The 24,312-nt window shown below is 45.9% G+C and overlaps 1 protein-coding gene across 1 annotated transcript in view; it reads right to left on the bottom strand.

Annotated features, from left to right (window-relative positions):
- The window catches only part of LOC139692821 (nuclear receptor subfamily 4 group A member 2-like), a 193,531-nt gene that overhangs the window by 13,024 nt on the left and 156,195 nt on the right, over positions 1-24,312 (bottom strand). The window contains exon 3 of the mRNA XM_071591103.1: positions 6,451-6,878. Within this exon, the coding sequence (XP_071447204.1) occupies positions 6,451-6,878 (428 nt within the window). The remainder of the gene's footprint in view (positions 1-6,450; positions 6,879-24,312) is intronic.

The raw sequence follows: 24,312 nt of genomic DNA on the forward strand, positions 1-24,312 counted from the left end.
TGTCAACTTGGGGGAACGAAAAGTATACGTAGTTAGGAATTCTTTTGGTCGTGAGAATGAGTGAGCTCAAGAGTTCAAATCCTACATCCGCTGGCATTTAAGACAAAGGTCCTCCTTCAAAAAAGAATTCCTACAATTGAGCGTGGGAGTGACAAAAGCAGCAGCAGCAGACATGTTGAACGAAAGCAACGGCACACAACAAAAGATGCTACAAAAACACTTTTTGTCATCCATGCAAAATATTCTAAGGAGCTTTTTTCCCTCACATTCAACTGGATTACCTGGACAGGAGGTACCAGGCTGCAGTATTATGACGACACCGCCATTGAAATTAAATGGCAACACCTTAGTCTTTGAGGTAAGAAAGAAAATTATTCACCTTCCTTGAACAAGCCTCCCGTATGATCATTTTCAACGTTCCAGCAGAAGACAAGACTTTCTATCAACCAACAAAGAGACACAAAGCGCAAACAAAAACTGCAACGAATCAACAAGGAAACCAATAAAAAATATATATTCAGACGCATACAGATGCTCCGTGCACACGCACAAACACATAAAAACAAGATATACAGCCAATTTATTCATATAGATTTTTGAGTTTCGAAACATTGGGCAGGCATCCATTGCTGGTTCTAAGCCCCCCAATTGTTTCCAAATGGGCGACTCACTTCCACAGACTCCTGAGATTCAGTGCCGGATAGCAGCTTCCTCCCACCCATCCCGAACCCCGCGATAGCCCGAGCACCCCGCTTGCCGAACCCCTTTCCCTCGACACCACCACCACCCCCCGCCTCCTCCTCGTCACCCCCCTCGCCCCTCTTCCTCGCTCGCCGACTCCTCCTTCTTCTTCCTCCTCCCTCTCTCTTCTTGCCCTCCTCCACCACCTCCTCCTCTTCCTCTCTATCTTCCTCCGCCCTGCGAAGTCTCTCCAAGCGGCGACTCCGCCTTCGGCCCCCTTCTGTCTTGCTCCCAAAGGCTTCCTCCTCCTGGTCCCCTACCGCGGCTTCGACCGCCCCACCAACCCCGAGCCACCCCACTCCCTCCTTCTCTAAGCCCCTGGTGACCTCGTCGGCCTCTTCCTCCACCCTCCCTTCACCTCCACCACCCTCCTCCACGTACGACAGATCCGACATCCGTTGTTGTCAACTGGGGTTCAAATCTGGGCGGTTAGGGGGAGGGGAGGGAAGACGAGGAAAGAGAGAACGGGGATGGGGGAAGAGAGAAAGAGAGAGAGAGAAAGATTGATAGAGAGAGGGGAAGAGGTCAGTTAATGGGATGGGGAAGAAGAAATCGGAATGAAGAGAGGACCACAGGCAAAGGGAGAAAACCAGCGTGAGTTTCTTATTAACTCTAAAATACACTGGGTCAGTGGGGGATAAGTGCGAACATATGTGGAGGCGTTGAAATAATTCCAAATCTCAAAATAAAACAAGTGAGATGAAGATTATATGATTACAATCTTCTCTCGGAACTAAAACTTGACATCAATGACGAATTGCACGGAGCATCAAACAAAAGTTGAAGGTAACTAAATAAAATGCTCAGGAGCTTAAGAAAATATGTAAAAGGGTTAACATTTCACTGAAAGGGCGTGAAAAACTGGAATATATTGGGTAAAAACGGAAACAAAGAGATGAATGAGGAAGATAATTCGAAGGATCAACTCCTCACGAAAGAATAAAAAGGTTATTATGGGGCTATTGTAATACATCTGTGATTCGAATTGACAAGTATGTAGTAGTTATCCACCAGAAATAACAAATTTAGGCCATTGTTCACACAATACTAATCAACAGGGAATAATGATGAAATATTAAATATATGGCTTAAAACAGCCATGATAATTCATCCAGGAAAATCAACAAGATTATTAGAACATACTGAATGGAATCAGTAAACTGAGATGTACTTTCAAGATGAACGACAATATAAAAAGAGGAATACGTATAGAATGGAAGTCATCATGAAGAGAGGAAATACGACACAAAAGAGACAGAAGAAAGGTTGCAAAATAAGAAATCCTTATAATGTAAATTTTGTTGAGACTTAAAATACCAATGAGTGTTAGATGTTCAGCATTTAATTTCTCTCAAGTTGACTGAGTCGTGAGAGAACAGTGAATTTTGTATAAAATTATTTTCTAGAACACTGGTGACTAATGTACCTGGTTTTTTAAACTCTAAATGTTCAGTAGAAATACCATCCATTTCCATCATAAGTTCTACATTAAAATATAGGATCACAACATATTGAATTACAGAAACTGAAGGAAGGATTATATAATAAAACAACTGCTACTATATAAATTCTAAAGATTACATTATTCATGCATGAATAAGATATAACATCTTGAAATAAGTATTCAGTACTTAGTACTCAGTACTCAGAAATATCAAGTAACTCATTTTCATTTTATTGATGTAGAGCGTTAAAGTCTCCAAGTTTCCTCGATAACAAGACTGCGAACATCATGCAAGGAAATGTTCTTACTGATGATATCGAGCATGACTCTATGAAAGAATCGTATAATGTCAGAGGTATTCAAGATTGTATAAAGCCGTTATCGATAAAAAGTTCGACGACGCTGCTGAGAAATACATCAAATGGCAATATCAATCAAGAGATTATTTATATACAATTAGAAATCTTAAATGAAATATCAAAATACATAAGAATCTTGTAATTTAAATTAATGTGACTGGCTATAAAATAAAATAATGAACAAATGAAAGCTTAGATAAATAATTGACATCATTGCTCCTTTCCATCAAATGTTACACGTGTAACTAAGATACAAATTGTTATGAAAGATTGTCATCAATGCTGTGGGTAACTATGTGATTTAATTATATATACATATAATTACATAGATTTATACAAAAGATTGCAATTAAAGCTTGTATAGAAGTTTAAGTGCTCGAAGAAAGCGAGTAACACTTGTCTACTCATTCTGATTTACATTCTCCAAGGAAAGAAGCTACCGTGATATTGACATAAATTACTATTTAATTATCCTTTGTTTTTTAGTGTTTAGTATGCTTATTATAGCTCCATCAATGCCCTTTGATGCTCCTCAAATAAGAGAAACGCAAAAAGTTTCTTATCCCCTTTCTTTTATCCCACTGATCCTTATGTCTTACCTTAATGTCACGTACCTCTTGTTACATCGCACGTCACAATACAATGTCCCGCATTTCTAATACCCCATTCGTTCTTTCTCTCTCTCTGTCTTCCCACCCGCTCTTTCCCCCATTCATTATTCACTCCCCGCATCCCTCTCTCGCCACTTTCGTCAGCCAGTCACCACCCCGAGACATTCCCCCCTCCCCTCGGCCCAAGCGAGCTCACTCATCCCACTCACTCCACCCCCGCAAGAGGGGCACCCTTCTCTATTCCTCCTCCCTCCACGCCCCTCCCCCTACGAGGCAAACACGCCACTGCCTTTCGCTTCCTTCCTCCGAGGCCAACCACCGCCGAAGCCGGCGCCCGTGTCTTCTCCAACCCCCCTCTCCCCGCCCATCTCTACTTCTACCCCCGGTGCTTCCTCCGCGGGAGGTGGGCCGAGGGTAGGTGAGTCGGTGGGTGGGCCTCCCTCCTCCTCGCTCCTTAAAAATGAAGCGCCGGCGATAAAAATGAGAAGAGGAGTCCCTCTCAAATGTCAGCCTCACCGGAGCGAGACGTTTCTCGCACACGTCACAGCCCGGAACGTATTTGATATTTAAGGGGGTTGTGGAGGGATGGGGAGGCGGGCGGCGGCTGGGGAGGGGGATTGGTGGTGAAGTGCGAGGAGGAGATGGGTGGGCGGGGGGGGGGGTGGTGGACGCGAGGCGGGATGAAATGGGGCAGGAGGCGGTGGAAAATGGGGTTGGCGCTGTAGGTAGGGAGGGGGAGCAAGGGAGACGGGGGAGGGGGTACGTTGGTGGCGAACGAAGAATGGGGAGATGGATGTTTAGAAAGCGGGGAGCGTCGATCGGAAGTAAGGGGGCGAATCCACTCTCTGCAACCCTTTCTCACCCGGCCGAGACGACCAATGGCAAGGAAGCCGACTGCAAAGCAGGTCTAATGACCACGCCTCAGAAAAGAAATTTCCTTTTTTCTCCCCTTCCAGCCCCGCCTTCCATGCCCCACGCCCCCCTCTCCGCTCCCTCGAGAATTTTCACCACGGACTTCCTCGGGTGTCTCATCCGGCATTCCCCCTTGTCCCACCCATCGCACTCGGATTTAATTTTCCGCTCTCGTGATCCTGCTCATCCATTTTTCTCGGGTGAGGAGAAATGAAATCGCGCGAGCTGGATCTTCATTGCTCTCCAAGGCTGTTTGATGGCATATCTATTACCACTTTCTCAAGAGAGGGTACTGGAGGTTTATTCCCGAATGCGTGCAAATTAATATAAATGAAATACAATTTGCGCTTCAAGCAAAAAAAAAGTGTGAATGTTGTGCAATGCGGTAATTGCTCTGGTAAAAATTCTTGTATCATGTGAGTAATATTCTAAACAAATGAATGCAAGCGTCTGAAGTATGAGGTAAAATTGAGCTCTTCGATAAAACAGAGCTCACGCTGGCAATGACACGCTACTTCTATCTTCCGCTTTCATTTTCTGTCTCATGTGACATTCCAATTGCGTTCCGTGGAAAATGTAGCATCTCTGCCTAATTCAAATATTCTCGTGAATATTTTTTCTCAAAAATAAATCCCAATAAACGTATGATCATTATTAATTAATTATCATAATGTATATATGTGACGATAAAATATGACGATAATGCGAGAGATAGTGGCAAACTTAAAACGAATCGTTAAGGTGGCGTCATAACGGAAACCTAAATTAAGATTAATTGATAAAATTGGGCAAATATTTAATTAAAAATAAGATGAAAAATTTCACATGAAGAAAACTTATATATTTTGTAAGTGACATCAATTTTGGGAAAATCAAATAGTATGCGCACTCACACAGTTGTGGAAAAGGAGTTTCCTTTACACCAGTGTTTGCCAATCTTTATGGCAAACTTTTTTCATTGAGGGGGCTCACTCTCCCCTGGAGATGGAAATCTACCAGCAAATTAAACTGGAGCAATACGTGGGCCATTTTCATTCAAATGTCCAGTATAGCTCAGAATATTCTTGGAGTACCTAAAGAGTACGTGTATCCCGGTTGGGAAACATTTATTTGCATCAATGGAAAGGGAAAAGGAAGAGGAGTCTGACCCAAGCTAGATATTTTATAATGGCAGATAAAAATGTCAAGTGCGTCATCTGAAAAGAGCTAATAATCTTCTGGAGATTACGATCAGTAATCGCTCGGGTCATTGCCAGTCATTTGACTTGAATGGATATCAATATTGACGTGATATGGAGAATGCATACTCTGCTGCAATCTGCTAACCTTTCTATGATTCGTTGTTTAACTCCTCTTTCCGACAAAAAATTACTTTGCCCGTTTCAGCAATTTCCACATGACAAAAAACTGAATAATTTCTCTGGTTTCTTCAAGATAATTGTACTAATCCGAAAACCATCCTAATTTTCCCTTTCTCTTACAATTAGATAATTTGATCAAAGAGTCTCACTTCCGTACCCGAGAGCTAAATAATGACAATGCTATTAGTTTGGAAAATAAAATACAAGTAAAATGGTGCGTTTAAAGGGAATCCAAAATATTTCACCTAATTTTTTACGACAGTCACTGTATTTGGAAAATATCACTAAAGAATAAATACAATATACAATAAAATATATTTTAGACGGAAAATAAATTTATAATACCTTTGAATGTAGTCATTTAAGAACACAATTCACTGCATCATAGGATTTTGATGATTTTATGCTTATAGAAATACATACGAAAGTTATATATTATCATTTGTTTTGGAGTAATCACTTGGTGATCAAACAGATTTGAATTACACCTATGGGCATTATATAAACCTGACTTACTTAGTTTTTTCATAATCTATATTAGAAAAATCCATTACTTTTTATTAATAATAACATAATAACTGAACTTAAGTATTTTATTTTTGGATTTTAAACTTTGTCATAGGAAAACTTAAAAGGAAACTTAGACAAATTTAAAACTATTTCCTGGTGAAGGGCAAGGGGAAAAATTTCTTTTCTTATGTCCGATGAATGGGAAAGAAAGCCCGAAAGAAAGAATAACGGACTTCAATTCATTGATCAAACTGAGGAGGGAGTGCCTGCAACAAATAGGTACTTGAGAACTTAAAAAATATATCACCTTGGGCTCAGCGGTAGCTTTGGTAATCAGAAAAATTGAAAAAATCGTCGCCATTTACACACCTACATATAATAATTACATCCATTGGCGTGTGTATGTGAATCACTCAACTTTAACAGAAAGAGTGAGCCGTCTGCTGCAATATATTCGAATGCATGGTACAGGGCCGGGGGATTTCAGGGGCGGACGAATGGGTGCGGCTTACCTGAGTTTGAAGGAGGAGCATACTTGAAGAGAGTGGGTTGAAGGCCTGGTCTCCTCCTCCCTCTAGATCCTCCCCTCCACCAACCACTCCTCCCTCCTCCTCCCCCCTCCTCCTACCCTCCTCCCCACTCCTACTCTCCGGGGCCTCCCTGGATCCCGCCCTTCTTCCGGAGACCTCTCCCGGAGTCTCCTGCTCCGGGGACTCCGGGTCCCGCCTTCCGGCTCTCTCCGGGAGATGGGCACCAGCGGACGCCTCTAGGACGAGCTGCTCGTGGTGGTGGAGGCGATGATGGTGGAGGTAGGGGTGGTGGAACGAAGGCCTTTGGTGGAGTATCACGGCGGCGCTCGGGCACACCTCCAAGAGATCTCCGCCGCCCACCTCGACGCCCACCACGCTCGACGGGTCCTTGGAGCGATCCCTCGGGTGAACTGTGGAGAGGAAGGAAACGATTTGAGCCACCGGACGACCACTTCCCGATATCTCGCAATAAGACAGACACACACGCACAGTTGGCTATCGAGAACATACCATACAATCCAAAGTATTCGGTGGACATGTTAAATGGAAGATGTGTGTGTACATAGGCTTGACTGACAAAATAATAATTAGCAGGTCCAAGACTCACAATGACCAACTGACAAAATATTTCGGGAGTAATACATAACAATCATAGGCTGAAAGTGTTGAAATCAAAACGATTTCTTTTGAACTACTCAGTTCATAAAACCAAAGGAAATAGAACATCGGAACACAATTTACAATTTCTCTGTCACATGTCGCCAAGCCATCCCAAAAAATGAGGCGAAAAAATATTTAGAGCCTTAATGAAGGTTGAAATATGCATTAATAATGACTGAGAGGCGAGCCACAGGAACGCAAGCATATGTACACGGATACTCATATCAATGGTAATCGAATTGATAATTATAATTCTCAACATTAAGCGAAATATTATATGGCACAGCTATTTTCTTCAGCCAACTTAGAACCCGTTTCGTATCCAGTACCTCAAAATATATTAATATTTCTAATAAAATACTCAAATACTAACCAGAAGCAGAGGTAGTTGCAATCATCGCTAGCAGTGACTTATCAAGAATCAAATTTTCGAGAAAGTCTAGAGGTCTAATATCGTCGTTATGTCCCTTCAATTGGCTCCCTCTCCTGTTTCCGCTGGACACATTATTCCAATCACAAGACACACGAAGTGATACAAAACGAGAGTCGTGCCAACTGTATCAAATGAGACTACCTTCACCTCAATGCACAAGAATACACGGCGACACGGAGGAAATTGTGCCGGCACTGAATAATCGGGAACTGGAGAACGGACCTTATCAGAAGAAGGCCGCCCTGACACACTGATCCGTCAGGGGGATCGCCGCCCGGTTATATAATGATGGAAACCCCTCCGCGTCAACCCCCTCCACCCCGAACGAAATATGCACCCTTCCTCGCCCACCAGTGCACCTTGCCTTCTTCCTCTCCGTGGTTCACAACCACACCGCGCCAAACCCCCTCCTCTCTCCAGACCCCTTCGAGAGGGATAAAAAAATACCCAACCTCTACCAAAAACCTCCCTCTCCTCCCCTTTATCTCTTATATCACTACATTTTTATCGCACGCCGACAACGAACCCCTGTCCGCACCCCTGGCCCTCCCCCCCCCCCCCTCATCGCCGCCGTGGCTCGGGCGCCGCTCCAGCGAGGATTGGGGGCGGAAGGGAGAGCGGCGGTGGAGGCCTGACGGCGGAGAGTCGCTTTAAATGTCCCAAGGGTCCTCTTGGAAACCTCCAAACGGCCCACCACCCCTTTCTTCCTTCTCCCCGCCTCCCATTGTTCTCGGCCCACCTCGCTCGCTTCCTGCACACACCCACCCCTTCCATCCGCGCCCCTCCCTCCCACCCTCATCCCACTCCCAATACCCTGCCTCATTCGTATACCGGCGATATATAGGCATATATACATACATAAGGGAAATACTCCGAGTGTGACAACGGGGAGGAAATTTGCGGCGCGATTTAAGTTTACGCAAGACCTCCTCCTCAGGATATTCTTCGATTAAATTTCGGGCCGATGAAAGCGGAGCGTAATTCTCCCCCCTCCCCCCTTCCCTAGTTGTCACTCTTTGACACAGCCAAGGATTTAAAGCACCCTCATCCAGGCTCCCAGTACCAGTGGGCTTAACTGAACATATGTCGCTTAGTCGAACTTCTATCGGAGTATTACAGTTAGGACTGTGATTCCACAGCAGAGTGTGGGAAAATGTAGCTCTAGCAACAATCGATCTTGGACTCAAATTTTAATTAGCGGCGAGAAACAAGCGGAATTTGGATGACCAATTTATCATATATGTGCAAGTAAGCTCTGAACGAAGAACTACCAGGCTTGGAATGTTCAGATATCTGATGCGACTGAATCAATATAGGAAAACAGCAGTTAAACATGTTTCCAAAGAAAAATTTAGAAACTCAACTGGGATTCCATTCAATATAAGTCTCTGTTAATAGTTGCATGCTCAAAAATCCATAGGGTTAACAAAATAATGACCCAAGGCAAAAATTCAAAAAAGGTAAGGAAGATTAGACGTATCTTTTAAGGGCCATATTTTTATACCTATCATTATTATTCATCAATGCAATACACATTTCTAATACACTGATATTCATACAGAAATAAACTGATAATATTAAATAGAGCATGGAAATGATGTTAGCCATTAGTAGGTATCACCTAAGTTACATTTCCTGCAATGATGTAGATATATATATAGTAGAAGCAGACAGCATGAAAGGGAGTAATTCCTGAATCACCATTCTCCTAGATGATTAGTTTTTTTTGTTTCTTGGCCCGTAAAGGCATCCATTCATGGCCCATATTCGCAATGAATGGGTCTTTTTACTCGCACAGTCTGCTTTATCAATCAAGAAGACGATCACCTCACAAGCGTCACCTCCGCCCTCTTGTAACCCCACAAGGCGTCTTAGCCTGCCGCCAACCCCACCTCCACTCGCCAACTCCCGGCATCCCTTCCATCTCTCCCCTCGCCACTTCAACCCCGTCTTCACATACCTCCTCCACCGCCGAAACCCCCTGCTTCTTCCCTTCCCTGCCACTTCCAATCCCTGGCCTCCTACGTCATGAAACCAGTGGTATTTGCAAAATAGGCGCCAGGGCATCCACAATACGGCCCCATAATCGCAGCCAACCTGAATAAGAGCTCCGTGACTCCTTTCGAGAAAAAGCGCTAAATGTGGAGTCCGGATATTTAAGGGCACCCGAGGCAAGCATCGTCATGAAATTACTTCACTATAAGACTACGAAAAACTCATACGTTAGTAAAAATAGTCACACGTTGACGGTAGACCTACTTTATGATTTGGCGCCGACCATTCGACGAAACTATCAGTTTCCCTATTCCTTAAGTGGGCAATACGTGACTACTCTCATTATGTAATAACAATTACAGAAAACTTGATTGCTAAAATTTCTAATTAAAATTCCCTCAACGAGTATTACTTATGGCTGAGGCGCTATTTTATGATTTACTTGCTTGAGCTATCCTATATTTTTATCAGTTGTCAAACGAAATTTTGACTGTCGTGTTGAGGATTCCAAGGATACTCTGTTCAATATTATTAAACATGCTTCAAGGTACGGGAAATAATACGAAGAGGAGAGGTTGAAAAACATTTAAACGAATCGCTGGGTAGGATACAAAAATAAACAATCAATTTTTTTCAACTGATTTATAATTCGGAGTCAATCTGGAAACCCGAAGAAGGCAGCAAACAAACATACCTCGTCGGAATATTTAAGCGGAAAATACGTTTTGAAGGCTCTGTGGGGCAATTAAGGTGAGGGAGGCGGGGAAAAGCGAGAGAAAGAGAGAGATGGAGCAAGAAAAATATCGGCAGGCAGGTGATGCATCAACTCCAATCAAAATCCTGTGGAAAGCGCCTCGCGAACGACGGAGACGTTTTGGAGAATTCTCAAAACTTAAGCTTCGAACAGAGAACAAAGGATGTGTTTGTATTGAAAGTACCGTTTTACGGCCTTTGAATTGATTTTTAGGAATTTCCCTTCGCGACGAGACCAAAAGTCCGTCGGATAGTGAACGAGGACGAAGGATGAAACGACCGGTGAGATGAGGATGAAATGCGGTTATTTTACAAGTGCACTCAAGAGAGTTTCTTTCTCCCTTTTCCGTCCTGCGAAACAGGAACTTTTGACCACAAGAACACAATTTTTTTAACGATCGAGGATACGCAGAAAATACTCCCTTCAAGACCTTGTCGCACTCCAGGAAGTTAATTCTTTCGAGGATTTTTTCCCGATGCTATGAAAGGCATTTGATATAATATTTCAACTATAATTGAAAGGATTGCGTCTAATCGTGAAATCTGATGCGACTTGAGGTGGCAATTGGCTTAAAAAATACGAATGCGTACAATGGAACAGGCATTCCGATTCTTGAAAAAAGTCAACGGGGAGATAACTAACTCGATATTGTACCTCTCCCGCTCATGAGTATCAAACGGATGTCGTTGGCTTTGAATTTCCCAGAAAAACATTAGCAATGCGTGTACTTTATGGCTGATGTCATATCTCACAGTCGATACGCTTTATCTCTATCACGAAATCGTCATAACAGTGTCCAAGTGGGAGGTGTGACACGAGCGCATGTCCTTCGTTTTAGCTGGAGAACGCACCACTCTCCAGACTACCTCTGTAGTTTGTGGGACTTAACGCCGTTAATTACTCGATCTAGAGAATGAGCAATAACGTTCGCGGAATCACGCGAGGAAGGATAAGGGGACGGGAGATTGGAAGGGCGACCGTGGATGGAGTGAAATAAGCATATGAAACTTCCGATTTCATAGTTCTGATACAGCCATGGCAAAGGGGCTGCAGACCCCCTGAGTGATTAATGGTTAATATGGTATGGTGAGTACGGAATATTAGGTGGTACAAGCCAGAATGGTGGCATGTACCACCAAAAATTCGAAAACGTGTCAGTTTCTTTTATTTTTTGTGTTTTTGTTCGCTAGTGCTAACTCCACATACGTTATTATTCAAATCCGTGAGACTTTCACATAAGTTTCTTTATGTATATGTAAATATGCGTGTGTGTGCAGGATATTTGAAGCGCAAAGGGCTATTCGAAGAGCTTCATCTTTAAATCAAAACAAATAATAGAGAAAACACATTGTCGGCGACCAAAATTAAATGGAGGTAGTTGAAAGAGCCAGTCAACACTGATTGCCGGCGGAGACAAAAGAGGCCGTCCATCTTCCCAATGGATAGTACCCGAGTGAATTCAGCATACTGGGGTAGAGCAGATGGCTCATCGAAGAGCTCAGGCATCCTCCGCGATCGACTTTGTTTCCAGACATATCCAGCGCCAAGCACTCCGCTATAGATCTTACCAGCAGTTTCCGCGACTAAACTCATGGAAAAATGGTCCCTTCCGAGCGTTGCGCGAACTAGCGCACTGGTGATCTCGCGCTCCATTGTCTGCTCGCGTGTGCGAAGTCGTCGGCCATTGCCGATCGACGCCTCCTGACTCCTCTGTGCAGGGGGGCCGTTTGTCGTCCGCCCAGAGAGGACTCCGCCCAGGTGACGGAGTGGCTGATCTTAACAGCGACGCGCGAAGAGTTACGCGGCTACTAAAGAGGGCGATTACTCCTCGTGCTCCCCGACCCCGGGGTTTATTTCCCTCCCGTGTTAAGGAATACGCTCGAAGGAAGGGAGGGTGGGGCTGCTCGTGGGAGCTAAATATTCCCCTCAGAGTGAAACAAGCGCGTGAAATCCCGACGGGGATCACAACGAAATTAATCAGACAGTCAGTCGCGAATGGACCATTTGAACGAGACCATTGTTTGGCAGAGAAAGTAACCAACCGCCTTACTAAGGCAACTCAGAACGGTGATTTTCATTATCACGTGAAAGAAAATAGATGGCCGGTATTGACTGTTTAGGTTTACATTAATCTGCGGCAAACATAAAAATTGTGTGTGGGAAGTAAGTGTGTGTAAGCATATTCATATGTATGAGTGTGTATACATATATATCTGTGTGTGTGTATACATAAAATATCAATAAATGTAAATATTGTTTTCCTTAAAAATATCACTAGAGGAAACAGTACTCGAATCAAATTGAATTTTGAAGAGACGAAATAAACATGCGTCTTTTGTCGATTATTTTTATTTAGAATGAAAATTAGCTCAAAGAAAATATAAAAAAATGGAAATTCAAACTCCTTTTTTTGTATTTGATGAAGTCGGTATGATTCTATATCGATAGAAAAGTAGTTTAATTTCACTAGAAATATAACGCTTTTTAAGTATGGGCAAGAAAATGCTTCAATTCTTGAGCCACTTGCTTCAATACTTACAATGATTATTTTGTTACAGTACGCATTTTAAGCAGTAAAACAAAATCTTCATGTGCATACGAAAAATTAAAACAGCGTTAAATTTTTGGTAGTATGTATTTCAATGACAAATGTTTCAGAGATCATTCAGAATTACTAAAAACAACTACTTGAAGGAAAGGGCTTATAATCAACTAAAAGGGTACTGTCCTAATTTCTACGCATTTCAAATGCGTAATAATAAAGTAATTTTTGGCCACCAAAAAGCGAGTTTAATAAACTGTACAATAACTATAGAAATGCTGCTTATAGCAATATGTTGTTTAACGTTACAATAATTGGGAGAAAATTCGAAGGAAAAATATTATTATGTGATGTGTAAAATAACAAAGTATTCAGTTTGATGGCCTTAGATGCTTCAAAATTACAATAAGTACTCTTTGAATAGTCTGTGTAATATGCATGAATTGTATGCTGTAGAGAGTAAATTAAAGTACTCTTCGATACATATTTCAGGCGTTAGTGCTTGGACGGTACGACAATGACTTGGATTAATTGAAGCCTAAAAGAAGATAGAGCCATAGCAAGTACCTAAAAGAACTATAATTCAAGTGCTTAAACTGGGAAATCAGGAGGGTATTAAATTTCTCGGGCAGTTTTCACAAGAATAGTTCTCGAAAACAAACCTCTCTAACCTCGTTTTAGCTTTCTTCCTGGTTGTTAGGCATCAGTTAATCCTCGTCTACTATCCAAACGCTTAGCTATCTAAACGATAGCCTGATACGATTTACGAATCATTTAAATGTCCACCCACCTCCTCTCTTCTCCACTCGAATGAACACGTTAACTGCGGATGGTTTAGCGCTAGGAGGCCTTTTCGTTATCCGCCCAACAGAGGAAGCCATCGGAGAGTTGAACGGCTGGACCGGTTCTCGCGCGCGATTAGCCCGGAGCTCGAGGCGAACGGTGCGCCCCTCGGGCGGGATGTGATATCTCTAATCGCAGCTCTAAAATGCGAGCGCCCCATTCGGCGGGCGTACGACGACGCGCCCACGTCTAAAGACTCCCACATGAGGGAGAAACGCGAAAGCATCTTCTATCCTCCTGTTTCTATCTCTCTCCATCGAAAGATAAAACCTTTTGCAATCGGATTTCTAAAATAAGGGGTAGATGCGAGCTTCGAGGAAACAATAAAAATCGCTCCGCGGTCTCATTACGGAAATCAACGGCAAAGGGAGGACGAGAGGTAGGGATAGTGGGAGAGAAAGGTGAGAGGAGCAGGCTGGGACGACGGGGGGAGTGAGGGTAATGTTGAGGATGAAATGGGCGGGGGCAACAACATTCCATTGCGAAACTCTTCGCCGTCCTCTTAATTTACATGAAGGCATGCTGTTGTGGAATCATCGCGTTTCCTGCCCTCGCTCGCAAAAGCTACAATCGCACCTCTGGCGGACTGGAAGACGTCCAAGGTGGGAGAGAGGGAAAGAGGGAGAGAGAGAGAGGGAGGTAAAGAGAGAAAATGTGGGAGAGAGAGAGCATGGACGCGATGTGAAATCGGGGAGAGTGATTGGGGAAGGCGATGGTGACGATGCTGGGAATGCAGTCCCGACAGTCTTCCATTTCTGGCTGACTCCTTTTCCAACCTGTGGACGCCCTTGTGATTGCACGTTATGTGAGATGTTAAAGCGTGGCGATATGTACGGGCGAGAAGTGGAATTTTTCAATCATACCTGACAAGCTAGAGCGTAAAAGTGCGGGGATGAGAAAAACAAATCTCGTACGCTATTACTCACAGGAGAGTTTGCAGGAATTTTCCAGGGCTGTTAGACAGATAAATCCGCTCCTGAAATGAAAATTGCTCCCTCAATAGCCCAGCATTCGTGTTTTGTTCTGCCGCTTTCAATGGCAATAAGTATACCAGGTGCGTGGTATTTTTTGTATAAGATAAAATTCTTTTGGAAATAAGTCTAAATAATATTAAATAATACGACAGATAATTAAAAAAGCGTCAATTAAAGAATTGAGGCATAGAATTAACACTTTCGGTTATATGGTAAAAGTGATTTTTAGCTATTTTTAAAAATCAAGGATAGTAATTCATTCCAAAATGATGCCCTCATTACTCCTTTCCTCGTATGCTTTAGAGATACTTTATCATCGTAGATTGTGTAGTAGTCTATAAGGTACCGCGTTCATCTAATAACCTAGGGTCCTGTATTCAAAGTAGGATATCCGAATTTCACAAGCCCCAGGGCTTAGTAACTTGCTCTAGTCAATCAAACCGGTCTTAAAGTTTAAAGTCGGCTTCAGTGACAAATATAATAACGCGCCAGGAAAGCTACAAAAAAAATTTCCAGAACTTAAAATAAACGTCACTGAAATGATTTGATTGTGAACAAATTTGAAAAATTATTTTGATTTTTCATAGTATACGGTGACTCACATAGTACACAATTAGAATTTTAAAGACAATTGGGACTTCATGTTAGGTCTTCCGATGAAACATGAGCAAACAAAGAGAATCTGTGCAGTTTTAAACAAATCGCAAAGTTAATAGAGCATCGGAAGGCGCAAGGAAAAGAAAACAAATACAAGGTGATCGAAGGATGTGCTCGAATTTAGGACTTGAATGAATTCGGATAAGTGCCAATGTGGAAACATCCGCAAAACTCGGTGGAGAATGCAGTCCGCGGCAAAAGTCATTACGATTGATTGTGCTCGGGTGTCATAATATGGGATGAGAGCGCAGGAGCTATTAATTCGCCACCCGTCTGAAAGGGGACTCCGCTTCGAGAGGCGGAGCCCGTCTTTTCACCGCACCCCACCCCACCCTCGCCTTTATTCCGCCCAGGGGATCGAGGAGGCGGGCAACGTGTGTGTGTATGTGTATGTGTTCGCGCAGCAATAATAACTTCCCGACACGGGACTGGTTCTTTTGTGAGCCTTTTTATGAGGTTGGGTCTATTATGATGAGGGGTGGTGGTGGTGAATGAAAGGAGCTGCGGCGCGTGGGGGAGGGGTGAGCCTGGAGGAAGAGAGAGGGGTGGCGGAGGGTCCGGGCCGGGTGGGAAGGGGTTGGGAGAGGGACCGACTCTCTCTCGGTTGACTGGTTCGAGGGCAGAGAGGGGTCCGTCGGACGGAGCCACGGGCGGCGGGATTCCCAATGGCCCCGAGGCGAGCGATTTCTTTTTCGGAGAATGAAAGAGTCACCTCGAGGGAAGAGGCTGGGGTGGTGAAAAAAGAAATGCTCGCATTCCCTTTTTTGCGCCGACAGAAAATTGACCAGGGCACGTATCCGGTGATGGATATCAATACCCTTGGAATTTACCGCATTGATGGGGAGCGTAAATTCACGATTGAAAAAGCATTGAATATTTATGAGATGCACCTTGACTGATACTATTTGATGATTTGCCTTGAATCGAAGTTCTGATTCGCTATTACAGCAACGATCGAGCACTTCCTATTCCAATAAAATGCGATGAGAGGGCGGCTGTGTCACCTAAGTGCGAACGCACGCGAGCAGATTGGCGAAGGGTGAAAAATGAATGTCTCACATAGACGGAGGATCATTTCCCGATGAAACCAAACTGTTTTGTTCAATTTCATTAGAAATCCAACCTGTCCGTGTGAACGCGTGCCACAAATTGTTTATTCCTTTCTTGGCGACTGAACGACACATCACGCTTCCAATGGAGCCAGGAACGTTCCCTTCGCCGACTAAACTCGAAGTTTTTTTTTCACCACGTGGGAACACAGCGGATGGATTAAATGGTGTCTCCGGCTGTCATACAGAACGTATGGCACGTTGTCCGGGAAGAATGGTTATAATTTATGGCGCCGCGCTGTAACGCAATAGGCACCGTGCCAAATGGACCCCGCGAGGCCGTGACGGGGTAAAAGCACCCCCCTTAAAGCGGGGGACACGCAATTAAAGAAAGGAGGAGAGGGATCGACAAAAAAATAAAATAGAGGCAGATGGAAATAAGGGGGAAAGGGAGAGAGAGGGTGATGCATAAGTTGAAGTGCAGGGGTGGCCCACTTCTCAGATTACGGGATGGATTACCCCACCCCATTCCCTCCTCTCCGCCACGCACATTTTTCATTCCCTCCTCCCACACCCCACCGCTCTCCGAGACCTGGTTCCGCAAGGGCGATGCCTGCGGAGAGCTGTGTGGAAACTCTCTTTCGCGTCGGCGGCTTAGGGGGGTGGCAGTGAGAGGGAGGGAAGATGCGAGGGGGTGTCCAGCCCTGGGACATGTGTGGAGGGTCTCCGAGGGCCGGCCTGCGAAGGTTGATCGCGGCGAGGGACGGAAAGGGGGTGTAGATCTGGGACATCGGGAGGCGGCGGTGGAGTGGAGGGGACCTAGTGGCCGGGGTGTTGTCGCTCGACATCGTCGAGAGGCCGTGACGCGGAGATGGTCGGAACGAATGAGTTTGTTGAGCGGGGTGGGTGAGTGGTAACGGGAGCGGGGGAAGGTTTCACACCGCACCGGGATAAAATATTGAATGTGTAAAAAGGAGGAGATGGGGTAATGGACCGACGCGAATTATGTTTCATAACCGTGGTGAAGATGGAAGGGCTCTCTCATAAAAATAAGGGCTTGCGACTGCTGACGCCGGACCTTAACACAACGGATATTTCCAAAGCTATCGGAATGAATGTGATATGGTGGTTGGGGGGCGCAACCTGAGAAGATATTGGAAATCGATATATTTTCCGCTTTCCTATCCGCCTTTGGCAACCACCAGTGAAAACCGTGACATAGAGATGATGTTTCCCTTTAGACGATACATTTTAAATTTAAATACAAAATATAGTAATCATCAGAACTTTTATTTCAAATTCGTGCAATGCCTTGAAAGGGAAAAATGAAAAAAATACCTCCTTGAGTGTTTCTATGAGTTTGGCGTAGCCTATGGACTTTTATCATCGACTCCTTCGCATTGCCCTCACACATTCTTGAACGCTATATATTTTTTGGCGAAACTCGTCGAGGGTGTGGCATTATTTAATCTACTATGTGTTTGTGGTGGGGATCGGAATGGCGCAGTGGCTGAAGTACTGGCTTCCCACCGTGAAGGCCCAGGTTCGAATCCTGGAGACAACTGATATTTTTCAGTGGTATCCCGATCCCTACTTAAGGTGCTTTGTGGAGGGAACTTTGAGTGAGTACATCGTCCGCCGGATGAGACGTTAAGCTGCGGAACCCTTTTCGCCTTTGGATAAAAGTAGGCTAATGCCGACGCCGGGTTTCTTTCCACCCTTCCTTTCCCATCCATCCCTAATGGAACAAATGACCTTAGCTGTCGGTCGCCTCCCCTAAAACTACTACTACTACTGTGTGTGGTTCATGATACTTCTTTATTCTTCCTTACAAGCTATGACTGTACATCAACGATACTTGCATTTCAATTTCAAAAGAACATATTTGAAAATAAGATACTTTTACAACTCCTAGGAATAGATATCTCGCAATCGGAGGGCGTTACATGGGAAAGGTATGAGTACAATGGAATACTTGTAGTAATTAACTTAAGATTAATATTGCTTCATCCCACAAATACATTAATAATGGAGTTATTTGAAAGCATCACCAAATTACGTCAAACGCAAGAAAAACAAGCAGACCTCTTGCAGCTGGATTAATATGACCAGTGGCTGTAAAACATTAAGTCAATGAAATTAACTCTCTAGAATACAATCCCATTTTCACCGTGGGGAAAGCCGCGAGGAATCCGATGAACCAATCGAGCATAGTGGAAATTAACTGAAGAGATACCCGTGGTTGGCAAGATAGAGACCACAGGAAAAGGGAGGATCGGTCTCAATTTTTATTTTACCAAAAAAACCAATCAAGTTAAACAACAAATAAAGCAACATCCGGATTTTGGTCCGCGTATTTGAATTGCTATATTCCTATGTCATTTTGAAATGTTTACATATTTTTAAAGCTGTTAAATAAACGAACAACACGCGCAACAAATAGCACTTTGAATAAAAAATTCCAGTCGAATTCTGCACCTATTCGACTGTTCCACCGACCTTTTAATCGATGGGCCCCACCCTTATATCTCTCTCCCAAGACTTTTTTTAGTAAACTCCTAATCTTGCAATCACGTCAAGGGCTGATAGGAAGGTGAATGATTGTGGTCTCGGGGCGAGAGATTTTATCTCTCAGTATTGCGTTGATAAATAAATATACATACATCAACTCACATTAATATTTCAGGTGACTGTGAAACGAGCGTTGAGAGCTTGAAGTTAGGTTGAGAAGGTCGGGCATATTGCCCGCTCTCTCTCTCTCCGCCACGTTGCTCTCAAGTAGTTTCCAGTTCGGCCGTTATTACGTTCGCGTAGCCGGCTCGACTACTAACACGCCCTGCCGAGCAAGACGAAAACTACCAGGCATGAGGGAAGTGAGAGGGAGGGAGAGCGTAGAAGAAAGAGAGAGGGAGGGAGGAAGGATTCGGAAAGGGGGGAGGAGGATTTGGGGGAAGCGGGCGAGAGAGAGGGCAGGGCGAGGAGGCGACGTCACATCTATTTCCATTTCGATCCACCCCAACACCACTCCTCCCTATGGAAACCCTTTTTTTTTCTCCCCCCCTCCTTCAGCGCTAAATCGTCACTCCCATGACGTCTTCCCTCTCGAGCGAGAACGATGAAGGCGCGTGATGTCCCCTCACCCCTCCAACCCGGCCGCGCCTCCACCCCCGGACACCCGCGGCCGCTCCCCGTTGCGTGGGCGTGCACCCGGGCAGGCGGAAAAAAATGACAAACAATATCGTCATTGAGTGATTACGAGAACGCCGTCATGTGGCTGCCCACCATCGCGTAATTCCCAGTTTCAATGGGGAGTAGCAACCGGCGACCTACGTCACCGACTCTCCTGAATCGATGTGACGGTTCTGCGTAAAGGGATGCGTGTCGACGGAAGCGTGTACTATATATATTTAGGGAAACTTAACTATGGAAGGGATGGGCGGGGTGAGCTGGGGGTGGAGGGGGTAGTGGAGATGGGGTTGATGTCGGAAGGGGGAATGGTGGCCGGAGGGGGGAAAGTAAATCAAAGATTCTTTCTCCCGATTTGACCGCCTTAAATGGGACGGATGGCATGGAAAATCAATAGCACTGGCACGAAAGGAGTTTTATCATGCCATCACTTGCCTTTCCAAAGATATTTCCACAACGTCCCGCTAGCCCTTCCGACACACCTCGAAGTTTCGCGGCCAAGGTGGAGTGACCGAGAGGAAAAAAAACCTTCCGCATTAACAAAAATCCGCTGTATTACTTTTCTCAGTCTTTATATCAAAATCAGATTTGCCTATATGAAAGTGCTCCCTCGTCAGGAAACGCAAAAGTCTTTTCGATGAGATGTTCCAATATTACTTTTTAAAAGAGACATTGAGAGATGTAGAAAGTTTGCAGTCCCAATGAACGAGTTTTTAAAACATAAGAGTTCACGGTTTAAGGATATTTTGCGTCATGTTATCCAGGGCTTAGGAGCACAGTACTGTGCAGTACCAGAATTCATCGGAAACCAAACCCTGTAAACTGCCGCTAAATATAAATATACTTACAAAATAAACGCGAAACGCTTGAAGCATTTTACCATTTTGTTTAATACGTTTTCCAATGAATAAATAAGGAAAGAAAGGATGATCTGAGCACACTCCACCGGACGTGTGGCTGAGAAACGGTTTGACAGAAGCGGCCCAAGTTTGCGCTTGACACAGCGGTGACGCCGGGGGGTATAAGGGCTTCCAACATGTGGCTGCCGACTCCCCCCTCCCCTGCAGGTAACCCGTTGCTTTGCATGTGCCAGTGGGAGGCGTGCAATGCACCCCCTTGTTCGTAAAGGCAGACCCCTCGAGGCCGGCGGCATCCCTGGCGCGCCTGCTTCATTGAAAGCACCGGCGGGCAAGACGACCCGTCTCCTCCACTCTTTATCTCCTGGTGAGAGGGGCTTGCCATCCATCCCTTTGCGGGTCTAATGCTCACTCCGTTTGAAAGCTAAAGAGACTCTTCGTCTACTACAGAGCTCACACGCTCATAGTGCTCCGTATCCAGAAAATCTCAAAAGTAACCGAAGGCGTCGTTGGATGTCGTCAAGGATGGAAGAAGGAGATCGTGAGGAGTGGGAGGTATTAGCTGAGGCAATTTACAGTGTCAGGTCTGGACTCGAGTTCCTTTGCGTAAGGTTGAACGTAAAAAAGACCCATTTTAATATCTAAATCGAGTGTATATTTCGAGTGTATGACTAGTCCCTTTTCTCACGAGATATTATATCGAAACGTGAGAGAAAACTATAATGAAAGTATATCGCAATGGTAGCGCAATTCTGGAAACATTATTTGGACCCCGGGCATGCGCTCTCTGTCCCCAGTTATATTAAAAACACCCCAAGAACCAGGCTCACCTGCGTCATTTCAATTAATTAATGACATCGTGGGACGATACGCAAGGGATGGGGGACACTCCGTGCGCACAGCATATTATATCCTCGCCGAAAAAAGAAGCGAGGGCGAGCGGAAAATGCCAAAAACGAACTCGGCACTAATATTAGTCCGTGGGGGGGGGGGGGGTGCAATCCAAAAAAGGAAGATGAATAGGCGAAGAGGAACGGTAAAGGAGTGCGGGAAGAATTCGGACGGACGGGGAAAAAAGGGGGAATACAACACGGGCAATTTAAGGGAGTCGCTCTCGAAATAAAAATCCCAAAATAAGGAACCACGATAATTAAGGCGAGATTGGGAGCGTGGGTAGGGACCCCACTCGGTCTCATTGTCCGCACAAGACGACAAAGGGTGAGGGGAGGAGGGCAAGGCGGGAGTGTACGGTTGTCGGGTGGGAAGGGGATGGTTGGAAGGGTTGAAAATGGCTCGGACAGGGTGCACTAAAGGGGATAAAACTCGGTGGGATTAGAAGGGGGTCGGATGAGAGCGTGGGCCGGAGGGGGGTGGGAGGACTGTAAAAGGTTTAGAGGTTGCGTGGGAGAGGTGACGAGAGTTAAGGAACAAAACAGTGGGGTAGGAGACGACGGGTTAGCCCGTAAGTTAGTTACACCCACGGAGGCAGGCGCAGGGGCGAAGAGATTACGGGGGGCGGGAGCTGTGGTTGGACTGTTTCTACGAAGCCATCTCTCCCACCACTTACACTCTCTCTCTCACTCCATCTCCACACCCTGGCTGACTTTCCTCCCGGTGGGAAAAAATAGACGAAGATGACGCCGTCGACGTGAGAATCCTTCACCCTCCTCCCACTCCAACCACCAGAGAGAGTTCTTCCGTAGGTGGATGAATGGGGAGCGTGGCGTTGGGCGAAGGGTGAATTTCGGGGATAACGGGGGACATCTGAATGGGTTGGATATGGACAGCTCACAAGGGGCCAGTTAACTTTCCTCAGAGTTTATTTTTCCCCTTTATGACCACCTCGACTCGGTCTCTCTCTCGGCATATAACACAGAAATAGAAGAGGCAAGTCGGTTCGATATGGTCGCGTGGGTGCCGTGGAGGGCGGAGTGAGCTGGAACTGCGGGGGTTAGCAAAAGACGTAAAATAAAGAAATTCCTTCTTCTGACGACTCTCGCTCTCTCTTCCCCCTCGTCTCTTTTAAAGAGGAGCGGAGGGGCGGATTGAGTGGCGCCCGCTGGGGTAAGAGAGGAAAAGGGGGAGAGGGACGCGCAGAGCGCCGCGGTTTAAAGGGAATCGAAAGGAACAGGTGTGTGTATGCCTGAGGGAGGGAGGGGGGGGGCGATAGTCGGGTAAGGGTGGGGGTTGAACAGGGGTGGAGGAGGAAGTCGGGGAGCGGCTTTGAGCATCGAGCGGGCCGGACGAGCAAAATATCATGCGAAACATGAATGAATAAACGGATCCACCGCGAGATGCATCTCTGGCCTCACGCAACGCCGCAAGCGGGGGGTGGGGGGGCAGAAGAGGGGAGAGGGTGGAAGGGGACGCCACAGACGGCATCGAGTCGGATGCATGCACCTGTGCGAACCTCTGCAAATGATTATCGGATTCTTCAAGAATTCAGCCCATGGACCGCTAATCCGCTAGCTCGTACAGAATAATTACTTGTAACCAGTTTCCAAAAGGAAAGTACTCGCCAACTGACCCAAGTGATTCCGCGCAGAAACGATTCGAGCATGTTCAAAGTGAGATACTCAAGAAAGGGCTTCTGTTTTTGCGTGTTGGATCCCGCCCGAACGTTCCCCGATCCCGCTCTTTTCTTCACGACTATGGATTTTTATTCTCCCGCGAGACGGTGAGAAACCCGGAGGGAAGAACGAAATGAATCGACTGGAGAAAGGCATTCCGGCAGAATTTTCGTGACCCAAGTGTAGGTCCCCCTCATCACTTATATTCCTGCGGTCTCACTGCTGGGATGGACTACACGTCTTTCTCTCTCCCTCGTGAGGGCGAAGGGCAAAGATTTTTTCGACCCGAGAAGGCGGCGGGCGCACCGAGGGAAGGAAATAAAGGCGAGGGGGGGGTTCAATGCGAGGAGAGCATTACACGGGGAGCATCGAGGGGGGTGCGGGAGATGGGAATAAAAAGGCGCCGTAGGAAGAGGGATAATTACGGGGCGGCGGAGAATTGAGGATGAAGGTGGCCCTCGAGAGGTTGAGGGGCGAAGGGGGAGGGAGGAGTGGATAATTACTTGGAGAGCTAAGGGGTCGAGAGCAATTACTTGAACGGCCGACGACGAGTGAAGGGAGGCTGCATCGAGAGGGGGGCGCTCCGAGGGGGAGCGTTTCGCCGGCGGGCGTAAAAGAGGAAAGGGATATCGAGAAAAGAAGAAAAGGGGGTTGAAGGGGGTGGGGGAGCAGAGGAGGAAGAAACGGGATGCCTCCTCGAGTTTCCCACGGGACGCAGAAGAATCGGAGAAGAGGGTGCGCACCCCGAGAAACGGTGAGGGAGAGACAAAGGTCGGGAGTGGTGAGTCGAGCGAGGGAAGGTCGGGGGTTGAGGGGTCGGGGGGCAGGCGTAAAGGGACTCTGGGGATGAAGACACTATCTACTCTCTCTAGCTCGCCATCCGCCCTACGAGGAGCGCCCTAAAACTCGCCGAGCTCACCCAAAGCAGCTGGCTTGGATGGAGGGAGAAAGGGAGAAAGAAAGAGAGAGAGAAAGAGATGGAGAGATAAAGGGATTAATGCGGCGTGCGGCGAGGGGGTGTGAGGGGTGCTTTGGGGAGTAGACCGGGACGGGGAGTGGGTGGGAGGGCTGGGTGGTGTGAGAGAGAGAGAAGAGGCGACGGTCGGTTGGGAGGCGAAACATGCGCCTTCGACTTCTGCGGAGGTGTGACGTCATAGGCGAGTCCCATTGACGTCACGACTGACGCAAGCAGTTTGCCAAGGGGGGGAGGAGGCGCGAAGGGAGGGAATGAGGAAGGAGGAGGGGATTTGGACGGACGGCGTTAGTGAGGGGTTTTTGCGGGGAGGGCTGAGTGGAGGGGGGTTGTGGGGAAAAATCGAGCGTG

The sequence above is a fragment of the Hetaerina americana genome, unplaced genomic scaffold (assembly GCF_022747635.1).
Source record: "Hetaerina americana unplaced genomic scaffold, ioHetAmer1.1.p SCAF_42, whole genome shotgun sequence".
NCBI classification, from domain to species: Eukaryota; Metazoa; Arthropoda; class Insecta; order Odonata; family Calopterygidae; genus Hetaerina; species Hetaerina americana.